This window comes from Phocoena phocoena, chromosome 8, assembly GCF_963924675.1.
Source record: "Phocoena phocoena chromosome 8, mPhoPho1.1, whole genome shotgun sequence".
Taxonomy (NCBI): Eukaryota; Metazoa; Chordata; class Mammalia; order Artiodactyla; family Phocoenidae; genus Phocoena; species Phocoena phocoena.
The window spans coordinates 38,637,828-38,657,699 of NC_089226.1; the positions used below are offsets into that span (position 1 = coordinate 38,637,828).

The 19,872-nt window shown below is 35.0% G+C and overlaps 1 protein-coding gene across 1 annotated transcript in view; it reads right to left on the reverse strand.

The window, feature by feature from the left end:
* Positions 1-19,872, reverse strand: part of CEP57 (centrosomal protein 57) — a 46,092-nt gene that overhangs the window by 9,562 nt on the left and 16,658 nt on the right. Inside the window, exons 3-6 of the mRNA XM_065881899.1 lie at positions 7,304-7,483; positions 6,823-6,944; positions 3,349-3,465; positions 2,223-2,300 (exon numbers count right to left, since the gene is read on the reverse strand). Of these exons, the coding sequence (XP_065737971.1) occupies positions 2,223-2,300; positions 3,349-3,465; positions 6,823-6,944; positions 7,304-7,483 (497 nt within the window). The remainder of the gene's footprint in view (positions 1-2,222; positions 2,301-3,348; positions 3,466-6,822; positions 6,945-7,303; positions 7,484-19,872) is intronic.

The following is a 19,872-nucleotide window of genomic DNA, read 5'->3' on the forward strand; positions in this document are numbered from 1 at the left end:
ACATTAATTTAATATGGTTGAAATTCCACAAACAATTACTAAGGATTTCAAACAATGACTGCTGTTTTCAACTTTCCTTAAAAAATATAATTACATACATATACACAGGTATGTGTGTGTTCGTGTGTGTGTGTGTTCATGTGTATTTGTCTAGAATAGGGGTTTTCAAACCTGCCTATGTATCAAAACTGTTTGGAGTTTATGAGAAAATTCAGATTGTTAGGTGCCTCTCCAGACATCATGATTTTAAACATTCCAGGCTGGGGAAATTTATATTTTAAAAGTATTCTAAAGTTCTTCAGGAAATTATGAGGGAGCTCAAACACTCAGAACCAATGGATTAGTTAAAAGAAATCCTGAGATCATTACTAATGCTTCCCACAATGACTGCATTCTTTAGGGATAGAATTTATTCAGTGACAAAGGAACACAGGGATTCCTACTCTCAGGAGTGTCTACATTCCCACACATCTAACGATGTTTTATACGTAGTAAACTGAATGGACATAATTCCATGAACATGAAATCACTACTCTGGAAGACCTATGAAGCCAATGAATTTGAAGAGTATACAAAACAAAAAAAATGTGAACTATTTTAACTTCCTAAGTTCTTCCCAGTAGCTGTCATATATTTGTGTGGCAGAGTTTTAACATTTGTAAGTGCTTTCATTATATTTTCTCTTGTTGGATCTCTCCAACATTAAGAAGATGTAAAATAAAGACCAGTATCAGTGGTAAAATCCCAAGCTCTGAATGGTTACATATCTCACCCAGGACTACACAAATTATGGTTAGACTTGGTACCATGTATCAACCCCGGCCCCTGTTCTACCACAACAGTGTTCACTATCAGAACTCAGAACTCAAAACCTTTACTGATATATTATCAGTAATAACTGATTTGGTCCCAACATTTTGCCTGCTAAATACAAAATAAAACTACCACAAAATAATTTTTTAAATTCATAAAATAACTTGTTAATTCTGTATTTCATGTATAGTAGAACTCACCACCACAGTGTATATAAAGCATAACTTTAAAGTTTGCATGTTATGAGTGAGGAAACAGAGGCACAGTAAAGTGGCCTACCTACCCTAAAAAGTGGAATGGGGAGAGAAATCAAGTAATTTCAAAATTTGTTGGTGGTCAAAAATAAAGCCACATGACTATATAACTCAGAAAGCACAGAGAGGTAAAAAGTACATACAAATTGATCAGAAGGTAAATATTTGAAAAAGAAAATATATCGCGTTTAATAGAAAGAGAATATGTTAAGTCAATGAATTCTGGGAAGCACTGGAAAAAATAGACAAGATAACAAAGATGAGATAATAGATGTTTATAGTCCTGCGAGCACATTTATGAAGTGAGCCCAGGACACCGTTGGCCACAACCTGAACTGCAGAGCCTCCTCTCCTAATTGTTTTGGAATCAGGACCTGCTTCTTGTGTTAATATTATGAGAAAAGATACATGTAAATGTTATAAAACTTAAAGACTTTGGAAGGGGAGGGGCAATAAACAAGAGGTATTTGAATTAATAAGCTCACATGGGGAGAGTCTTCAGTTATAAACAGAAGTATTTTATTTAGCCTGTAAGATTTGTTGGATATAGAAATGTTGCTATATCTTCTAGAAATGCAGTTCTAGTTGGTATATACAAACTCAATGATTCTGTGAATTCACACTGCCTCACCTATTCTACCTGGTGGCCACTGCATGGGATAAAAATTCAAGGCTAGAAATGAGAAGAGCTCATTTTCCTTATATGGTGGCTTTTGTAAATTAGTATGGGTCACCACCTGTTGTGTAGCCCACGACCTCAGCTAGTGTCCTGGTGTCTCGAGGCCACCAAAAACAGGAAGCACTTACAAGCAGGATACTGAATGAGGCTTTCAAACATTTCCAGTAGTGACTAATGTGAAAAGTTTTAGATGATTACATATTATATTATGTATACAGTCGCTGATATTTTTTAGTCTATTGATTTAAAAATAATAAAGCTGATAGAAAGCCCACAATTTAAAAAACCCTAAAGAATTGCTCAGCTTTTACTTTCTGTCTGTAAAAATATGTTTATAGTTTTCCATATTAAGCTAAGTCTGCAAATTTATATATTGGATCATTCCAAATTATAAATAATCAAAGCAGCGCACATCTACATCTATTTAAAGAGTAGCATGAAATGTGAGGAGCCTACCTGCTCACATTTCAACTTACCTGGGCTGCCTTAGCTTGCATACGTTTCCTTTCCTGTTCTTCTTGGTAGAGTTTTGCTTCTAACTCTTGCATTTTTTTCTAGTGATATAAAAGTGATAATAGTGAAAAGAGTTTCAGTGTCTATTTGTAAAATTTTTATCCATGACTCTCCTTTGCAATTCCACAGAATTATGGGTAAAATTCACGGGCAAAGAACACAGCCTCTGTATGAGGCCATATAGGCTACATCAGCGGCCCCCAACCTTTTTGGCACTGGGGACCGGTTTCTCATGGAAGAAAATTTTTCTACGGATGAGGCTGGGGGGGGGGATGGTTCAGGCAGTAATGTGAGCCATGGGGAGCAGCAGATGACGCTTTGCTCGCTCACCCACCACTCATCTGCTGTGTGGCCCGGTTCCTCATCAGTTGGGGACCCCTGGGCTACACGGAAGCTGAATCTGAAACTTTATAGTCTCAGTGGTATTAAATACTTCCCAAATGAATCAATTAAGACTAAAATTAGGACTTCCCTGGTGGCGCAGTGGTTGGGAATACACCTGCCAAGGCAGGGGACACGGGTTTGATCCCTGGTCTGGGAAGATCCCCCATGCTGCGGAGGAACTAAGCCCATGCGTCACAACTGCTGAGCCTGAGCTCTAGAGCCTGTGAGCCACAACTACTGAGCCCACATGCTACAACTACTGAAGCCCGCGTGCCTAGCGCACATGCTCTGCAACAAGAGGAGACACCGCAATGAGAAGCCTGCGCACCACAAGGAAGAGTAGCCCCCGCTCACCACAACTAGAGAAAGCCTGCTCACAGCAACAAAGACCCAATGCAGCCAAAAATAAATAAAAATTTTAAAAAAAACCAAAAAACTAAAATTAGTTCAGAGAACAAAAACGAAGTGATACAAGCCTTAAGGATACTCAAAAACACTTCATCTTTCAACATTTTCAAAACGAACTCCTTCCTTATGTACACTAAGATGATAAAATGTGAACTTTCTCTCCAAATTTACATTTCTTCCTTTAAAAAAATTCCTATAAGTTTCTTTGCTACAAGGTCACTTTTTTTCCTATAAAATATCCAATTTTACATAAGAACCAATATTATGCATTGATGAGTATAAAAGATTTTCACTGACTTCTGCAAGGGCCTGCATTGTGGTAAGCTTGTTATACTCCTGTTCAAGAAGATCCAATTTTTCAAGTTGGTTTTGAACATGCATTTGATCATGTTGTCGTTCTCTTTCTAGGGAAACCTGGGAAACAATATTAAATACAGCATAATAATTTGACAAAAAACTGAAAAACTAACACTGAGAGTACTATGCTACTTGTCTGGCTTTTATTTATTTTTGATTAGTCAAAGTTCTTATATTTTTAGTGTACTATTTTATACTTACATATATGTTATTATACTACAAGACTATAAAACACAATCACAGTAGCCTCTGATTTTTGTGGTCTCCACTTGCCTAGTGGAGTGGCTATAAATACTTGTTGGACAAGTGAAAATAATACTTTTAGAAAGGTGTTCCTATGAATAGTTTTTCATTCATGATGTTTCTATCCTATGTATCTGATCTACAGGTCTTAATCAAAAGTAATCTAAATTCCCTGAAAAAATTAAAAGGAATCTGAGATACCTTCACCATATAAAACCTTGAAACGTAACCAGGCAAAAAACCCAATAACCTAAAATGAGACTAACCAGCTTTACTTGAGAAAAGGTAGGCTATGACCATGACAATTGTAAAACTGACTTTTACAAATCAGTCCTTTGAAAAATCAAAAAAATACTAAGTTTCTTCAGACTCACAGACTTAGAAAACAAACTTATGGTCACCAAAGGGGAAAGGTGAGGGGGACAGATTAATTGGGAGTTTGGGATTGACATGTACACACTTCTGTATTTAAAACTGATCACCAACAAGGACCTACTGTATAGCATATGAAACTCTGCTAAATATTCTATAATAACCTAAATGGGAAAATAGTTTGAAAAAGAATGGATACATGTATATGTATAACTGAATCACTCTGCTGTACACCTGAAACTAACACAACATTGTCAATCAACCACATTCCAATATAAAATAAAAAGTACAAACTTCCAGTTACAAGTAAAATAAGTACTAAGGATGTTGTCTGGCTTTTCATACAACTACTTAGGTACTACAGAGGAATTCCAGGAAAACAATATTAAGATGAAACCAGAGGAAAATTAACAAATACAAGTGAAATCTTGTTCTTATTATATACTAACATTTGGTTCTCTATACTAAGACTTGTTAATACGCTCTGAATGAAGGTATTTACTAGACATATAGGCTACACACAAATAGTTGTAATTAGTCTGGTTCTCTAACATAGTTAATCTCTTAATTAAGGCAATAATCACAATTTTGGTATGTAACATTTACACTTCCTCTGAATTCTACGCAAAACATCTATCATTTTTTTTTTTTTCAGGCTTAGGGTCAAGGATTTGAAAAGACTGCCACCTATCAGATTTAAGGACTGACAGCCACAGGATAAACCATTAAACTAGGATAAGAAGTGGAAGTATGCTAAACTGAGGTCTACTGGTAAAAAGCAAAACATTAAGCACATGAACTTGTAAACAGTGTATCTTCATATACAAGTCTATAGCAATAGGTATCATACTAACAGAAATTTGAATATGACAAAGTAATACAAACCAATAAATTCCTGAATTTCTGTAAACTACTAATTTCCTCCTACCTACCTTAGCGGATAGTTACTGCCCTTGAAATAATACATTGAGTTAAATATTGGCACAAATCACACTTCACTTCCAGTATTGGAACCACTCATAAAATGGGCTAATTAAACTTTACTGATGAAAACAGGGCTTAATTCAAAGATATATATATATATATATATACACACACATTTGTCTAACAGCTATATCAATATTAGTCAAGACATCTCACGGTTGTCTTACAGACGCTTTCTAACCCGAGAACAGAAATACGCCAATGAAGAGAACTGCGTATTATTGTACGTAACGTTTTGCCATTTCCAATCAGATTTAACTCACCATCCCTTTCCCAACCCCATCCATCACATAAAAGTGTCAGAGAAAACACAGAAATAATAATAATTGCATAGCAAGTTTGAAGAAAGGGAACTCTTCAGATGCAAAAAAGATAAATCAAAAGCAAGTAATACTGAAGCCAAATATTACACGAGGCAAGACTATAGCCTTGGTGTATAAGATACACAAGGAACGTGACATAAATTTCAGGCAACGTACCACCTGCACGACGCAGGAGCCCAAAGCCAACAAATTATCATAAATTCAGACCAGAACCAGGGAAACCCATCAAGCCCCAGCAAAGGCAAATCCACAACCATTTCATAAGGCTGCCTACACAACTTAGAAGTATGGAATTCCCAAGATAAACAACTCCAAAGAATAAGAGTTCATCATAAAAAAATATATATACGTATACAGTTCTCATAAGAAAAAAAATGATTTTAAGAGTAGGAATTTTTATAGTGTTCAAAGAGATAAAATGAAGGAATAAAAAGCAAAGTAATGGTACATTAAAATAACAACAAAAATAGGTGGACTGAAGAGGAACCAAATGGAAACAAAAAATATGGTCACAAATAAACTCAATGGCATAGTAAAGAGACCTATAATACAAATGAAAATTGCTGAAACATCCTCTTAAATATTGTTGTTTAATCAAATATTTCTTTGATATCTCCAACTATGACTGAAAGCTGACTGAGGTGGAAAGCATTTAATTTCTTTCACACTGCAGAGTACCCAGCAAAATATTAAGCATATAAACATTCAACTTTTGCATAATAAAGTTAAGATGCCCAGAAACTATAGTATTCATGATGAAATCAAATTCTATATTCATAATAGGAAAAGGAGGTATGTTTTAAAAAAATATATTCGAGACTGATATTGCAGATGTCCTCTCGTAAATGCATAGGTTACTTAAATTAAAATACCTCTGGTTTGACAGAGCAAAATATTTTTGTTAAAATAACAACTGTAAAAAAGTCTTTCAAAGTATAAAGAACCTTGAAATGTGCTACCTGAGTTGAGTCTTTAAACAAAATTCAAGAGGCAGAGAGGTACATAATATGCTTATTTATACTTTTGATAATGTACAAAGAAGTTAACATGACCTGAAAAGAAAACACAATTAAATGTGTAGTATTTTTCCAATTTAAGTAAAACTCTACCAAATACAGCAATAACAATGAAGACCAATCAAATCTTCAGACACCATAACTGATCCCAAGTAATTTCAGTCCTGTGCTGTTGTACTGTTCCAAAGCAGAAGCTGTTAAAGCTGTGTGTAGAGGATATGGCAGTGTGTGTGAGGGTCATCCAAAAAGGAAACTCCTCTATTTAGCTTCGCTGAAAAAACAAACCACATTTTTCTCAAAGCTTCCACTAGCAGTTTTTCAAAATGAACTACTGGTACTATTATCTTTTAAGATGGACGGAGAATTGATTATTTGTAACAGCAGCATTAGTCCTCACTGAGAAAAAAGGTCTTTATATCAACTTAATTTTCTCTATAACTAACTTTTCTTGAGAGTGACTCTATGAAGTAACATACCTGTTTCTCTAATACAGATGTCCTCTCCATTTCTGCATGCTTTATCATGTTACGCATGTATTCCAATTGTTTTTCTAAAAGATTACATTTATTTTCTGCGGCTAACAGCTGAGATGTCAGCTCTAAAAAGAATTCATAAGAAAAGCAGAAATCAGCTCACTCGCAGAAGTTTTAGTTTTAAGAACCTGCTTAACATGAATCTACAGTATATATAATAAACATTTTCCAGTAGCTCTAGAAGCCTTTTCAGATGACCTAAGTCATTCTCTTTCTGTATGTTAGTCTAATCTGCCTTGAATTCTGACAGTAAATATAATACAGGACATCAGCACTTGTTCCACAAAATGCTCCCAAATACAAATGTAATTTTGTAGTGCTCGAAGACACTAAGCACTAGAAAACACTAATGTGGAATTTCTTTTAGAGTGATTTTACAATACTTATTTTGATAGTGTTTCATTTCTTTCATAATTAAACAAACCTTGATTGTGCTTTGATTCCTCATTCTTTGAATTCTCCCTTTCTTGTATCTGTTCATCCAGTACTTTCTTATATTCAATTGTTTCTTTAGACAAGGTTTTCACACTTTCTTCTGCCTGAATCCTTTCAAGTTCTAAACGTCGAATTTTATCTTGAAGATTCTTCAGAGCAGAAAATATAGCTGCCAAATACAAACACGGATACTATAATACATACGGAAAAAGTTCACTGAAAAAGAATAAATTCATCTAAATAAAAAATAAAATTGATGGAGAATCACTCTTTGGGAATTATCATCACATGGTAATTGTTTAAAAAACTCCATTTAAAGACATCTTTTGAGTCTCTGAAATGTGCTAGGTACTCAAGTAAAAAATGCCATGGTAAAAACATTTCAAAGATTTTATAAAATGGTAAAAATATTTAGCTAATCATACATAATTCATAAACTGTCCCAAGGCACATTATTAACTATAAATATTTTGTTTTACTAATAGGATCACATGCAGAATCCAATTATAGAGCTAAAAACAGTCAAGCACATAAAGGACTATTTCTTTTTGATCTCAAAAAAAACCCTAAGCACTCTGCCCCTCAAAAAGCTTTTGATTATAAAATAATACATATTCACTGTAGAAAGCACAGGAAAATACAACAAAGAACTGATAATCCTAAGAGATAATGACTATCAATTTTGGTCATTTCTTTCAATCTTTTCCTATGTGTATAACATAAACAGAGATCAAAATTGATCTAAGTGTTTTCACTTAGCATTATGGAACTGCGAGCATTCCCTCATGCAATCAGATAGACTTAAAAGATTATTTCCTTGTGACCAATTAGTAATTGAAAAACTAAGTTACTGGATCAAAGAATATTCATATTTTATTTATTTATTTTTATTTTAAACATATTTATTTATTTGGCCACAGACGGTCTTAGCTGTGGCAGACAGGATCCTCGTTGTGGCATGCAGGATCTTTACTTGTGGCATGCGGGATCTAGTTCCCTGACCAGGGATTGAACCTGGGCCTCCTGCATTGAGAGAGCATAGTCTTATAACCATTGGACCACCAGGGAAGTCCCAGAATATTCATATTTTAAAGACCCTTGAGCAAAGTACCTTCAAAAAGTGTTTTATCAATTTGTACTTTCATCAGAAGTACATGTCTTTGCCAATATAGACCATCACTAATTACAATATCTCTACCATTCTGATTAAGAAACCCATGCTACTCTGGTTAGTTTATTTTGCATTTCTATTAAAAGATTAAATATTTTGTTATATATTGTTGGCCGTCTTTTATGAATTTCTGTGCCCATTTTTCAATAGTCTCCCCATTCCATTTTATTGTCTTTAATTCTAGTTTTGATACAAAGATGTTTTGATTTTTCATAGCTATATCTAACAATCTTTCCCGTCAAGTTCTTTGTTAAGAAGTTCTTCTGTAACCTCAATTAGATAAACTTTGTATTTTTCTTTATTATAGTTTCATACACTTTCACATTTAATTCAAGTCAAATAAAAGTCAATACAAACATTTTCGTATTGAAGGAAGAACTTTAAATGGCAACTTTATCATATACCAAGTTCACACACATATCTATACATACAGATATAATTATTACTTACACATACCCAAGACAGTTTCAGGACTTTCTTCTACTCTGGTTTCATTAATATTATGCCAGTATTTTCATTACTAAAACTTTATAATATAAACATCAATTCTGCCAGTCTCCCACAGTATATAAATCTTTAAAACATTTCAAAATTATTCTTACCAATTAAATATTCAGAATCATTTCACCTAAACAATGATTTAAATAAAACTTCATGTAAACTATACAATAAGTAGGAAGAACTACCATCTTTTAAAAATAGAGCTTTCTCACTAAAAACAAGGCACGCATTCCCATGTATTAACCTAAGTCATTAATTCAACAAGTTTTTCAGTGCCTAGGATGTGGCAGGCCGCAAATAGAAGAATGATACATTTTATAATATAGCCAGCTTATTCTTGCTGGTATACAATGAGACTACAATCTAATTAGAAAGAACACAGATATGAAACATGAATACACACACTCAGAAACCTGAAAAACCAACTGAGAAGACTAAGAGAATAGGAAAACAGCCCAGACATAAGCCAAGTATTTAAAGGAACAATAATTCTTTGATATACCTGGAATAATCAGATAAAAAATGTAATAGATTTTTTTTTTGTGTGTGGTACACGGGCCTCTCACTGCTGTGGCCTCTCCCGCTGCGGAGCACAGGCTCCGGACATGTAGGCTCAGCGGCCATGGCTCACGGGCCCAGCCACTCCGCGGCATGTGGGATCTTCCCGGACCAGGGCACGAACCCGTGTCCCCGGCATCAGCAGGCGGACTCTCAACCACTGCGCCACCAGGGAAGCCCCACCCAACACAGGAGCACCTCAATATATAAGGCAAATATTAACAGCCATAAAAGGGGAAATCGACAGTAACACATTCATAATAGGGGACTTTAACACCCTACTTTCACCAATGGACAGATCCTCCAAAATGAAAATAAATAAGGAAACACAAGCTTTAAATGATACATTAAACAAGATGGACTTAACTGATATTTATAGGACATTCCATCCAAAAACAACAGAATACACATTTTTCTCAAGTGCTCATGGAACATTCTCCAGGATAGATCACATCTTGGGTCACAAATCAAGCCTTGGTAAATTTAAGAAAATTGAAATCGTATCAAGTATCTTTTCTGACCACAATGCTATGAGACTAGATATCAATTACAGAAAAAGATCTGTAAAAAATACAAACACATGGAGGCTAAACAATACACTACTTAATAATGAAGTGATCACTGAAGAAATCAAAGAGGAAATTAAAAAAATACCTAGAAACAAATGACAATGGAGACACAAGGAACCAAAATCTATGGGATGCAGCAAAAGCAGTTCTAAGAGGGAAGTTTATAGCAATAGGATCCTACCTTAAGAAACAGGAAACATCTCGAATAAACAACCTAATGTTGCACCTAAAGCAATTAGAGAAAGAAGAATAAAAAAAACCCCAAAGTTAGCAGCAGGAAATAAAAATCAGATTAAAAATAAATGAAAAAGAAACGAAGGAAACAATAGCAGAGATCAATAAAACTAAAAGCTGGTTCTTTGAGAAGATAAACAAAACTGATAAACCATTAGCCAGACTCATCAAGAAAAAAAGGGAGAAGACTCAAATCAATAGAATTAGAAATGAAAAAGGAGAAGTAACAACTAACACTGCAGAAATACAAAAGATCATGAGAGATTACTTACAAGCAACTCTATGCCAATAAAATGAACAACCTGGAAGAAATGGACAAACTCTTGGAAAGGTACAACCTGCCAAGACTGAATCAGGAAGAAATAGAAAATATGAACAGACCAATCACAAGCACCGAAATTGAAACTGTGATTAAAAATCTTCCAACAAACAAAAGCCCAGACCAGATGGCTTCACAGGCGAATTCTAACAAACATTTAGAGAAGAGCTAACACCTATCCTTCTCAAACTCTTCCAAAATATAGCAGAGGGGGGAACGCTCCCAAACTCATTCTACGATGCCACTATCACCTTGATACCAAAACCAGACAAGGATGTCACAAAGAAAGAAAACTACAGGCCAATATCACTAATGAACATAGATGCAAAAATCCTCAACAAAATACTACCAAACAGAATCCAACAGCACATTAAAAGGATCATACACCATGATCAAGTGGGGTTTATTCCAGGAATGCAAGGATTCTTCAATATATGCAAATCAATCAATGTGATAACATATTAACAAACTGAAGGAGAAAAACCACATGATCATTTCAATAGATGCAGAGAAAGCTTTCGACAAAATTCAACACCTATTTATGATAAAAACCCTGCAGAAAGTAGGCATAGAGGGAACTTTCCTCAACATAATAAAGGCCATATATGACAACCAACAGCCAACATTGTCCTCAATGGTGAAAAATTGAAATCATTTCCACTAAGATCAGGAACAAGACAAGGTTGCCCACTCTCACCACTCTTATTCAGCATAGTTTTGGAAGTTTTAGCCACAGCAATCAGAGAAGAAAAGGGAATAAAAGGAATCCTAATCTGAAAGAAGTAGTAAAGCTATCACTGTTTGCAGATGACATGATACTATACATAGAGAATCCTAAAGATGCTACCAGAAAACTATTAGAGCTAATCAATGAATTTGGTAAAGTAGCAGGATACAAAATTAATGCACAGAAATCTCTGGCATTCCTATACACCACTGATGAAAAATCTGAAAGTGAAATCAAGAAAACACTCCCATTTACCACTGGAACAAAAAGAATAAAATATCTAGGAATAAACCTACCTAAGGAGACAAAAGACCTGTATGCAGAAAATTATAAGACACTGATGAAAGAAATTAAAAATGATACAAATAGATGGAGAGATATACCATGTTCTTGGATGGGAAGAATCAACACTGTGAAGATGACTCTACTACCCAAAGAAATCTACAGATTCAACGCAATCCCTATCAAACTACCACTGGTATTTTTCACAGAACTAGAACAAAAAATTTCACAATTTGTATGGAAACACAGAAGACCCCGAATAGCCAAAGCAATCTTGAGAACGAAAAACGGAGCTGGAGGAATCAGGCTCCCTGACTTCAGACTATACTACAAAGCTACAGTAATCAAGACAGTATGGTATTGGCACAAAAACAGAAATATAGACCAATGGAACAGGATAGAAAGCCCAGAGATAAACCCAGGCACATATGGTCACCTTATCTTTGATAAAGGAGGCAGGAATGTACAGTGTAGAAAGGACAGCCTCTTCAATAAGTGTTGCTGGGAAAACTGGACAGGTACATGTATGAGATTAGATCACTCCCTAACACCATACACAAAAATAACTCAAAATGGATTAAAGACCTAAATGTAAGGCCAGAAACTATCAAACTCTTAGAGGAAAACATAGGCAGAACACTCTTATCACATAAATCACAGCAAGATCCTTTTTGACCCACCTCCTAGAGAAACGGAAATAAAAACAAAAATAAACAAATGGGACCTAATGAAACTTCAAAGTTTTTGCACAGCAAAGGAAACCATAAACAAGACCAAAAGACAATCCTCAGAATGGGAGAAAATATTTGCAAATGAAGCAACTGACAAAGGGTTAATCTCCAAAATTTACAAGCAGCTCATGCAGCTCAATAACAAAAAAACAAACAACCCAATCCAAAAATGGGCAGAAGACCTAAATAGACATTTATCCAAAGATACACGCCAACAACACATGAAAGAATACTCAACATCATTAATCATTAGAGAAATGCAAATCAAAACCAATGAGATATCATCTCACACCAGTCAGAATGCCCATCATCAAAAAATCTACGAACAATAAATGCTGGAGAGGGTGTGAAGAAAAGGGAAACCTCTTGCACTGTTGGTGGGAATGTAAATTGATACAGCCACTGTAGAGAACAGTACGGAGGTTCCTTAAAAAACTACAAATAGAACTACCATATGACCCAGCAATCCCACTACTGGGCATATACCCTGAGAAAACCATAATTCAGAAAGAGTCATGTACATTGCAGCTCTATTTACAGTAGCCCGGAGATGGAAACAACGTAAGTGTCCATCATGGGATGAATGGATAAAGATGTGGCACATATATACAATGGAATATTACTCAGCCATAAAAAGAAACGAAATTGAGCTATTTGTAATGAGGTGGATAGATCTACAGTCTGTCATACAGAGTGAAGTAAGTCAGAAAGAGAAAGACAAATACCGTATGCTAACACATATATATGGAATTTAAGAAAAAAAAATGTCATGAAGAACCTAGGGATAAGACAGGAATAAAGACACAGACCTACTAGAGAATGGAATTGAAGATATGGGGAGGGGGAAGGGTAAGCTGTGACAAAGCGAGAGAGAGGCATGGACATATGTACACTACCAAACGTAAGGTAGATAGCTAGTGGGAAGCAGCCGCATAGCACAGGGAGATCAGCTTGGTGCTTTGTGACCACCTGGAGGGGTGGGATAGGGAGGGTGGGAGACGCATATTTATACATATGTATATGTATACATGATTCACTTTGTTATAAAGCAGAAACCAGCACACCATTGTAAAGCACTTATACTCCAATAAAGATGTAAAAAAAAAAAGTAATAGAAAAAGAGAAAATTAATACATGATATTTGAGTTGTTTTGCCTGTTTTGAACCACTGAGTATTTACTAAACTTTGTAATAGCAAACATTTGTTGCATTCCTTCATTAAACTGTACCTAACAGTAAATGATTTTGCTAGTATTTTATTTTTGCATTTACAGTTATTATTGCAATTGGCTGGAACACTCTATTGTTGTTTGATACATCACCCACTATGATATTGCAGGGATATGCTAGATTAACGAAAAGACCCAAAAAGTATATGCTTTCCTTCACTGCATTCTGAAATGGCTAATATATCATGGAGATTGTTTATTTAAACATTTCTCAAAACTTATTCCCTAAAACTACTCGGGGTTAGAACCTTACCGAGACTTTGACAGTTTTTAGCATTTTTTTTCTAGTCAACCCCCTCCCCCTCATTTCTGTTTAAAAATATTTTATTGACACCCAAATTTATTAATAGAGAACTGAACTTAATAGTCCTACAGTCATCTATCATATTCTCCTTATTTCTATGTGAATAATTGATTTATGTTCTTTCCTTAAAATCTTAGCATTTCTTTAGAATCTTTCTCAGAAGTTCCTTGGAATCTTCAGCATTTTTATTTCAAAACAAAACGAAAGCCAAACATTACTTCTTTCTCCCACTTGTCTTAGCTCTACTGGTTCTTTAACAAACTTGAATTAATGCTTCGGTTTTCTTTTTCCAGTTTCACTGACAAATACTTGACATACATCAATGTATAAGTTTAAGGTGTCCAGCATGATGGGTTGATTTATATGTATTGTGAAATTAACACAGTAGGTTTAGTTAACTTCTATATCTCATATTCATACAGTACAAATAAAAAAATATCTCCTTGTGATGAGAACTCTTAGGATCTACTGTCTTGACAACTTTCCTATATATCATACAGCAGTGTTAACTACAATTATTTTCATTCTTTTCTTGACCGATAATGAAAGTATTTAAGATTATATGAATTTCCTTCCAAGTACTGCAATCCAGAAGTTTAAGTATGTAATGCTTAACCGTTTTCTTTTGCAAAATATCTGAATGCACATTAAGCAGGATTTAGGAAAAAACAGAAATGAAAAGGAAAACCAAGAGACCCACAATCCTAACATCTCAGTATAATAATTATAAACATTTTGTTGAAATCCTTCTGGATTTTTCTATGCTTTTATAAGTTAGTGAAATTATCCCTTTGCTAGCTGATATCACATTTATTGAAATATGAGTATTTCTCCATGTCAATCTATAGATACATTTCTAGAATTCCATCCTTATACATACTTGTCTAGGAACTTTCTGTTCCACTAATTTCTAGTTCTGAACCGGCTCAAACCACACTTCCTATTTTTATAGCTCTATAATCTGTTATTAGTTGACATGGTGAGGCCATCCTTTATATGAGTGAAGCCTTCTATTAAAAGAAAAAATGCAGCTCTCACACATCATTCTTTAAGTGATATTCACAATATTAAGAGTTTCCACTGAGGAACAGTGCACAGCTCCATTTATTCAAGTCTTCAAGTATTCTCCTCACAGAGCACACAGAACAGGCCTAGGCTGATTTACCTCAGATTTACCATGGCCTCCTTCCCAGGCCAGGTGGCTGAGCGATTCCAGTTCCTTTTCTCCAATTAGATTTGCAAAGGAAGCATTATTCCAGAAGCCACTTCACCTGGGCCTAAAGCTGTCTCCAGTTGCTACCTAGATTTAAAATCCCAACTTCTCCCCTTCTGTACCCCAACACCTAAATAAGGCTTATATCTAATACCAAGACTCCTCAGAGTGTCCCTGAGGCTTTTGGCCTTATTTTCATTTTATTTCTGGCACCTAGGTATTTCCCTTTCTTAATTTAAAGCTAGGTTTTATTTGTTATTTATTATCATATGAAACTGCTGCTATTTGTCTGACAATTATTCTGACAGTAATACTGCCATCATCCTTTTTATTTGTTGTGTTCCTAACATGTCTTTGCCAGCTTTTTATCTGTGTCATTCTGTTTGGCTTAAAAAGCATATACTGACTCAAATTTTTCTTTTTCTTTTTAACATAATCAATGTCATCACATCTGATAAATGTCACCCTATTTTTTTCACTGTATTTTATTATTTCTAATTTTATTTCCTTGATTTTTCTTTATTATTGTATTTTACTGTATGAAGTATAGCATACATCTTGAGAACTGTTTTTCTGGCTTACAAATGTCTTTTCCCGGTAAGTTCCTCTTACCTCAACATGGCTATAAATACAACTGATGTATTCCTTTAGTACCCTCTCACAAATATGGCCACAGCTGACTGACCCACAGGGATACCCAACTGAAACCCAGACAATGGCTTTCTTCTTGGTATTTTTGGACTCTGGCCCTAAAAGCTGAAGCCAGAATTAGTTCAACTTCAAACTCAAGCTTTTAGTTGCCATGTTTCCTGATATGTGGAAAAGCTGTTCTGTGGCTAGAGAGAATGAAGCTAGCTAGAAGAAGAATTTTAAAAATAGATGGGGAGAAAGTGTTGGTCATGTTTGAGTCCCTGGTTTCTAATGTTCTTTAAGTCCACCCGTATATCTGCCTTTCTGTTCTTGGTTGTTCAATCCTCCCTTGCATGTTTGTAAACCAAAAAGATTCTTTGCCGAAGCTAGTTCAGACTGGGAATGTCTATCACTTATAGCTAAGTTTTCATTAACTGCTCTTTGTTTTCTAAGTTTTTATTAAATAAATCCAGTACCATAAAGATACAAAATGACTTTGTTCTACCAAATGGCTAATATATATTTAAAAATATATAAACACATAAGTACATATGCACACACATCCCTGAATACATTTTCTATGTCAAAAATGAGATTTTGTATGAAAGGAAGTTCACGTACATTATATCTTCACTTTAAGAGTTACATTTGGCATAGTTTTTCAGCTTTATATTTAGTTTTCATACAAACATGCCTGCTTTATTGAGTTAAAAAACATTCTAGGTGATGAAATGATGGATCTTACGTTTTTTGTTTTTCCTTGGAAAAGTATGTGAGTGAACTCTTGCTTTTTTCTCCCTTCTACTGCCCTCACATCTATGAGGTCATGCACCACTGCATTTATGTTCAAATAACCACATTACCTAGAAATTCCCTTGAGTGAAAAATATTCTATGTAGAAATGAAAAATGAGATCTTTTTAACTTCATATATTGGGAAGGTATACAGTGGGAAATACATTTCTAGAACAAGAAGCAAATTCAAACACTGAAAGATGGAAAAAAGTGACATACTAAAATACTGTACACATTTGTTTTATTTTCACAAATAGACCTTCCACAGCAAACACTAGATTTAAAATTTTTATCCTCCTTACCCACAGTATCCCTGAACATACATTTCAAAATTAAATACATTTTGGTTAGTTGAGTAGGAGAGTGCAAATTGCCTCTGGAAAACTTAGCGTCAAAGATAGATACCGAGTTTTCCTTAAACTTTAATCATCTCTGAAATGTGAACTCCGCAGAGGGAAGAGACAACCTATTATTCATAATTCAAACGCCAATGCTACATATTATGTGTGGCACATAGTTGGTATGTAGATGTTTCAATAAACATATCTAGGAAAGTCTCCATGATTATTAATCTAAAATATAAATTAGAAGACATGGCAGCAATCTCTTTCTAACTCTTAACCTAATAAAATTAAACCTCATCTTAGTAATTTATAATTCCTTCTTTCCCTAAGACAATCAGTGATTCCCCACCTTCATTGCATTTTCTGTACTACTTGGTGAGCTTTAAAAAATCCTAATGCCCAGAACATATCCCATACAAACAAAAACAAAAAACCCCAAAACCCCCAAACAAGCAAAAACCACCACAGAATATTTGGAACGAAAGGCAGGAGTCCAAGATCCTCAGGTGATTCTAATGTGCAAAGTTTGAAAACTTTCTAGTAACATCTAGAGCACGAAAAGAATGAAAGACTTTCTCCTCTTCTCAATCTAGCTTGTCATTCATTCAGAATTTGGGGTACATTAAACCTAGCAGACCTCAGTATCATCTCATTAACAACAAAGTGGGGTCTATCTGTTACCTGGAATATTTCTATCACTAACTTATCAGCACAAGTTTGCTGCAGATTAAGGGGGGGGGACATGGGGGGGACCCAAATCACTAGTACACATCTTTAATTTCCCTAGTATTTTTCTGTCTTTGTAGTTCTCTACCCTTCTGACTATTCCCACTAATTTTAGCTCACTATTTAAACAGTGCTATTTTCCAAAACCCTTTCCCCCTCTTTCTTTCCAGAGAAACCCCTCCACACACATATAGTTTCATTTACTACCATATCCCTGTTCATGCCTGAGTTCATTAGTGCAGATTTCTTTTACACTTCACTTTTATTTTCATTTGCTTACTATTTCATCTCCACCTAACTCATAGGCATCTCAAATTTGATACAGCCAAAATTATATTCATTATCTTTCCTTGAAATGTTCTAGCTTTCCTGTAATTTGTCCTAATCACACTACCATTCTCCACAATAGAAATCTTGGACTTCTTCACTGCCCACCAAACTATGCATAAATCTCTCCTTAATCAGTCTCCTGTTCTCTATCCCAACTGGCATTGCTTCAGTTTAGACTAATTTCTGACCTAAATTTCAGTTCAACATTTATAGAGCACATATGATGGGTAAGGCACTCTGCAAGATGAAGAAGAGAACATAAAAATAATTAGGATAGTCCTTGCTTTCAAGGAGCTATTGTCTAGTTTCTGGAGAGAGATGCTACTATCTACTCTTCCCGCATCTGGTGAAAAATATTTACATAAACAAAACATGACTCTGTATGTACTCAGAGTCTTTACTGTGTTGGTTCTCAAAGCATGGGGCATGGCCCCATGGGGAGGTGTGGCTCATCACCAGGGTCTGTGAGATCAACACTATTTTCATTACACTACTAAGATTTTATTTACTCTTTTCACTGTGTTGACATTTGCAAAGATGATGCAAGAGCAATGTTGGGTAGAACTACTAATTTTAGCACAAATCAAAGAACTGGCACTAAACAATAATTTTGGCATTGTATTCGCCACAGCCACACTCAGTAAGAAAAAACAAAGCCGCTTGTTTGTTGGCCTCGATGAAGCAGTAAAAATCATTAAATCTCAAGCCTTGAGTACACATCTACTTAATACTGTGTGACAAAATGGGAAGGACACATCTGTAAAGTACGTAACAAAGGACAATGGTCTTGATGCACAAATGTTTGACTTGTGAACTGAACAAAAACCATTTCCTTCAAAGGAACACGCTTTTTATTTGAAAGAACTTTTGTTAGACTACGACTATTCAGACTTAAGGTATTTAGTCATTTTCCTAATGAGTTTGTCCTGATTCTCAAATGACATGGGCCTTCAAAGAGCTGACAGTAATTGCTGCCAATGATAAAATTCAAGTGAAAGTTAAAATTCTAAAAAAAAAAAGTTATCTCTTTTGTGAGCTTTATAGTTTCCCAATATAAAGGTTTTCTTCTATTGAGATCGAGTGATATTAACAAACGTAATCTTTTTGATATTGTATAAAGAAATGTCAAATTTTACAAGTGTGTATAAGTCAATACAATTAACAAGTCATGCATGGGTAAAAGAGTCATTCAAAGTTCAAAACAAACCAATGAATTTCAGTGGAATAGCACTCAAAAAAAAAAAAAATTGGTTTACAGGCTTGAACCTTGACTAACTTCTGGGAATTGGCTTTGGGAATGTTCTCTATGTTACTAACCGATAAGGTCGTTTTGTATGACTAGGGCACTGAATCCTGCTGCAGAAGTCTGCCTAGATTGTGTAAACAATATGTTTTATGGTGAATATCTTGACTAGCTGAGCAGGCACAAAGTGTCTGTGTGACCAATTCCAAATAAAAGCCCTTGTCTCTGAGCCTAGTTATGCAGTTTATTGCTGGAGGAAGAAGTGTGTTTTATGTGATCACAAGAAAAAACTTTGGAAGCCTGAATCTGGATTTCTCCAGATTCCCCTGTAATAAACCACAGGTGTAATTACAACTGCTTCTGAATCTTAAATCCTTCTAGTTAATATGCAACCACGTAGGTGGTTCTGAGGTCCCAGATTATGAAAAACTCAGTAATGTTTCCATAATCCACACTGCAGCTAAATTTTAAGAAACTGTATTTGCCAAGCTGTGATATAGTGTCAAAGAATAGCCACAAATTGTTGGAAAGGCTATTAAAATTTACTCATTTTCCAACTGCATATCTGTGTAAGGCCAGATTTTCTTTCCCACATACTTCAATCAGAACAATTTATCATCACAAGTGGAATGCAAAAGTAAATATGAGAGTTA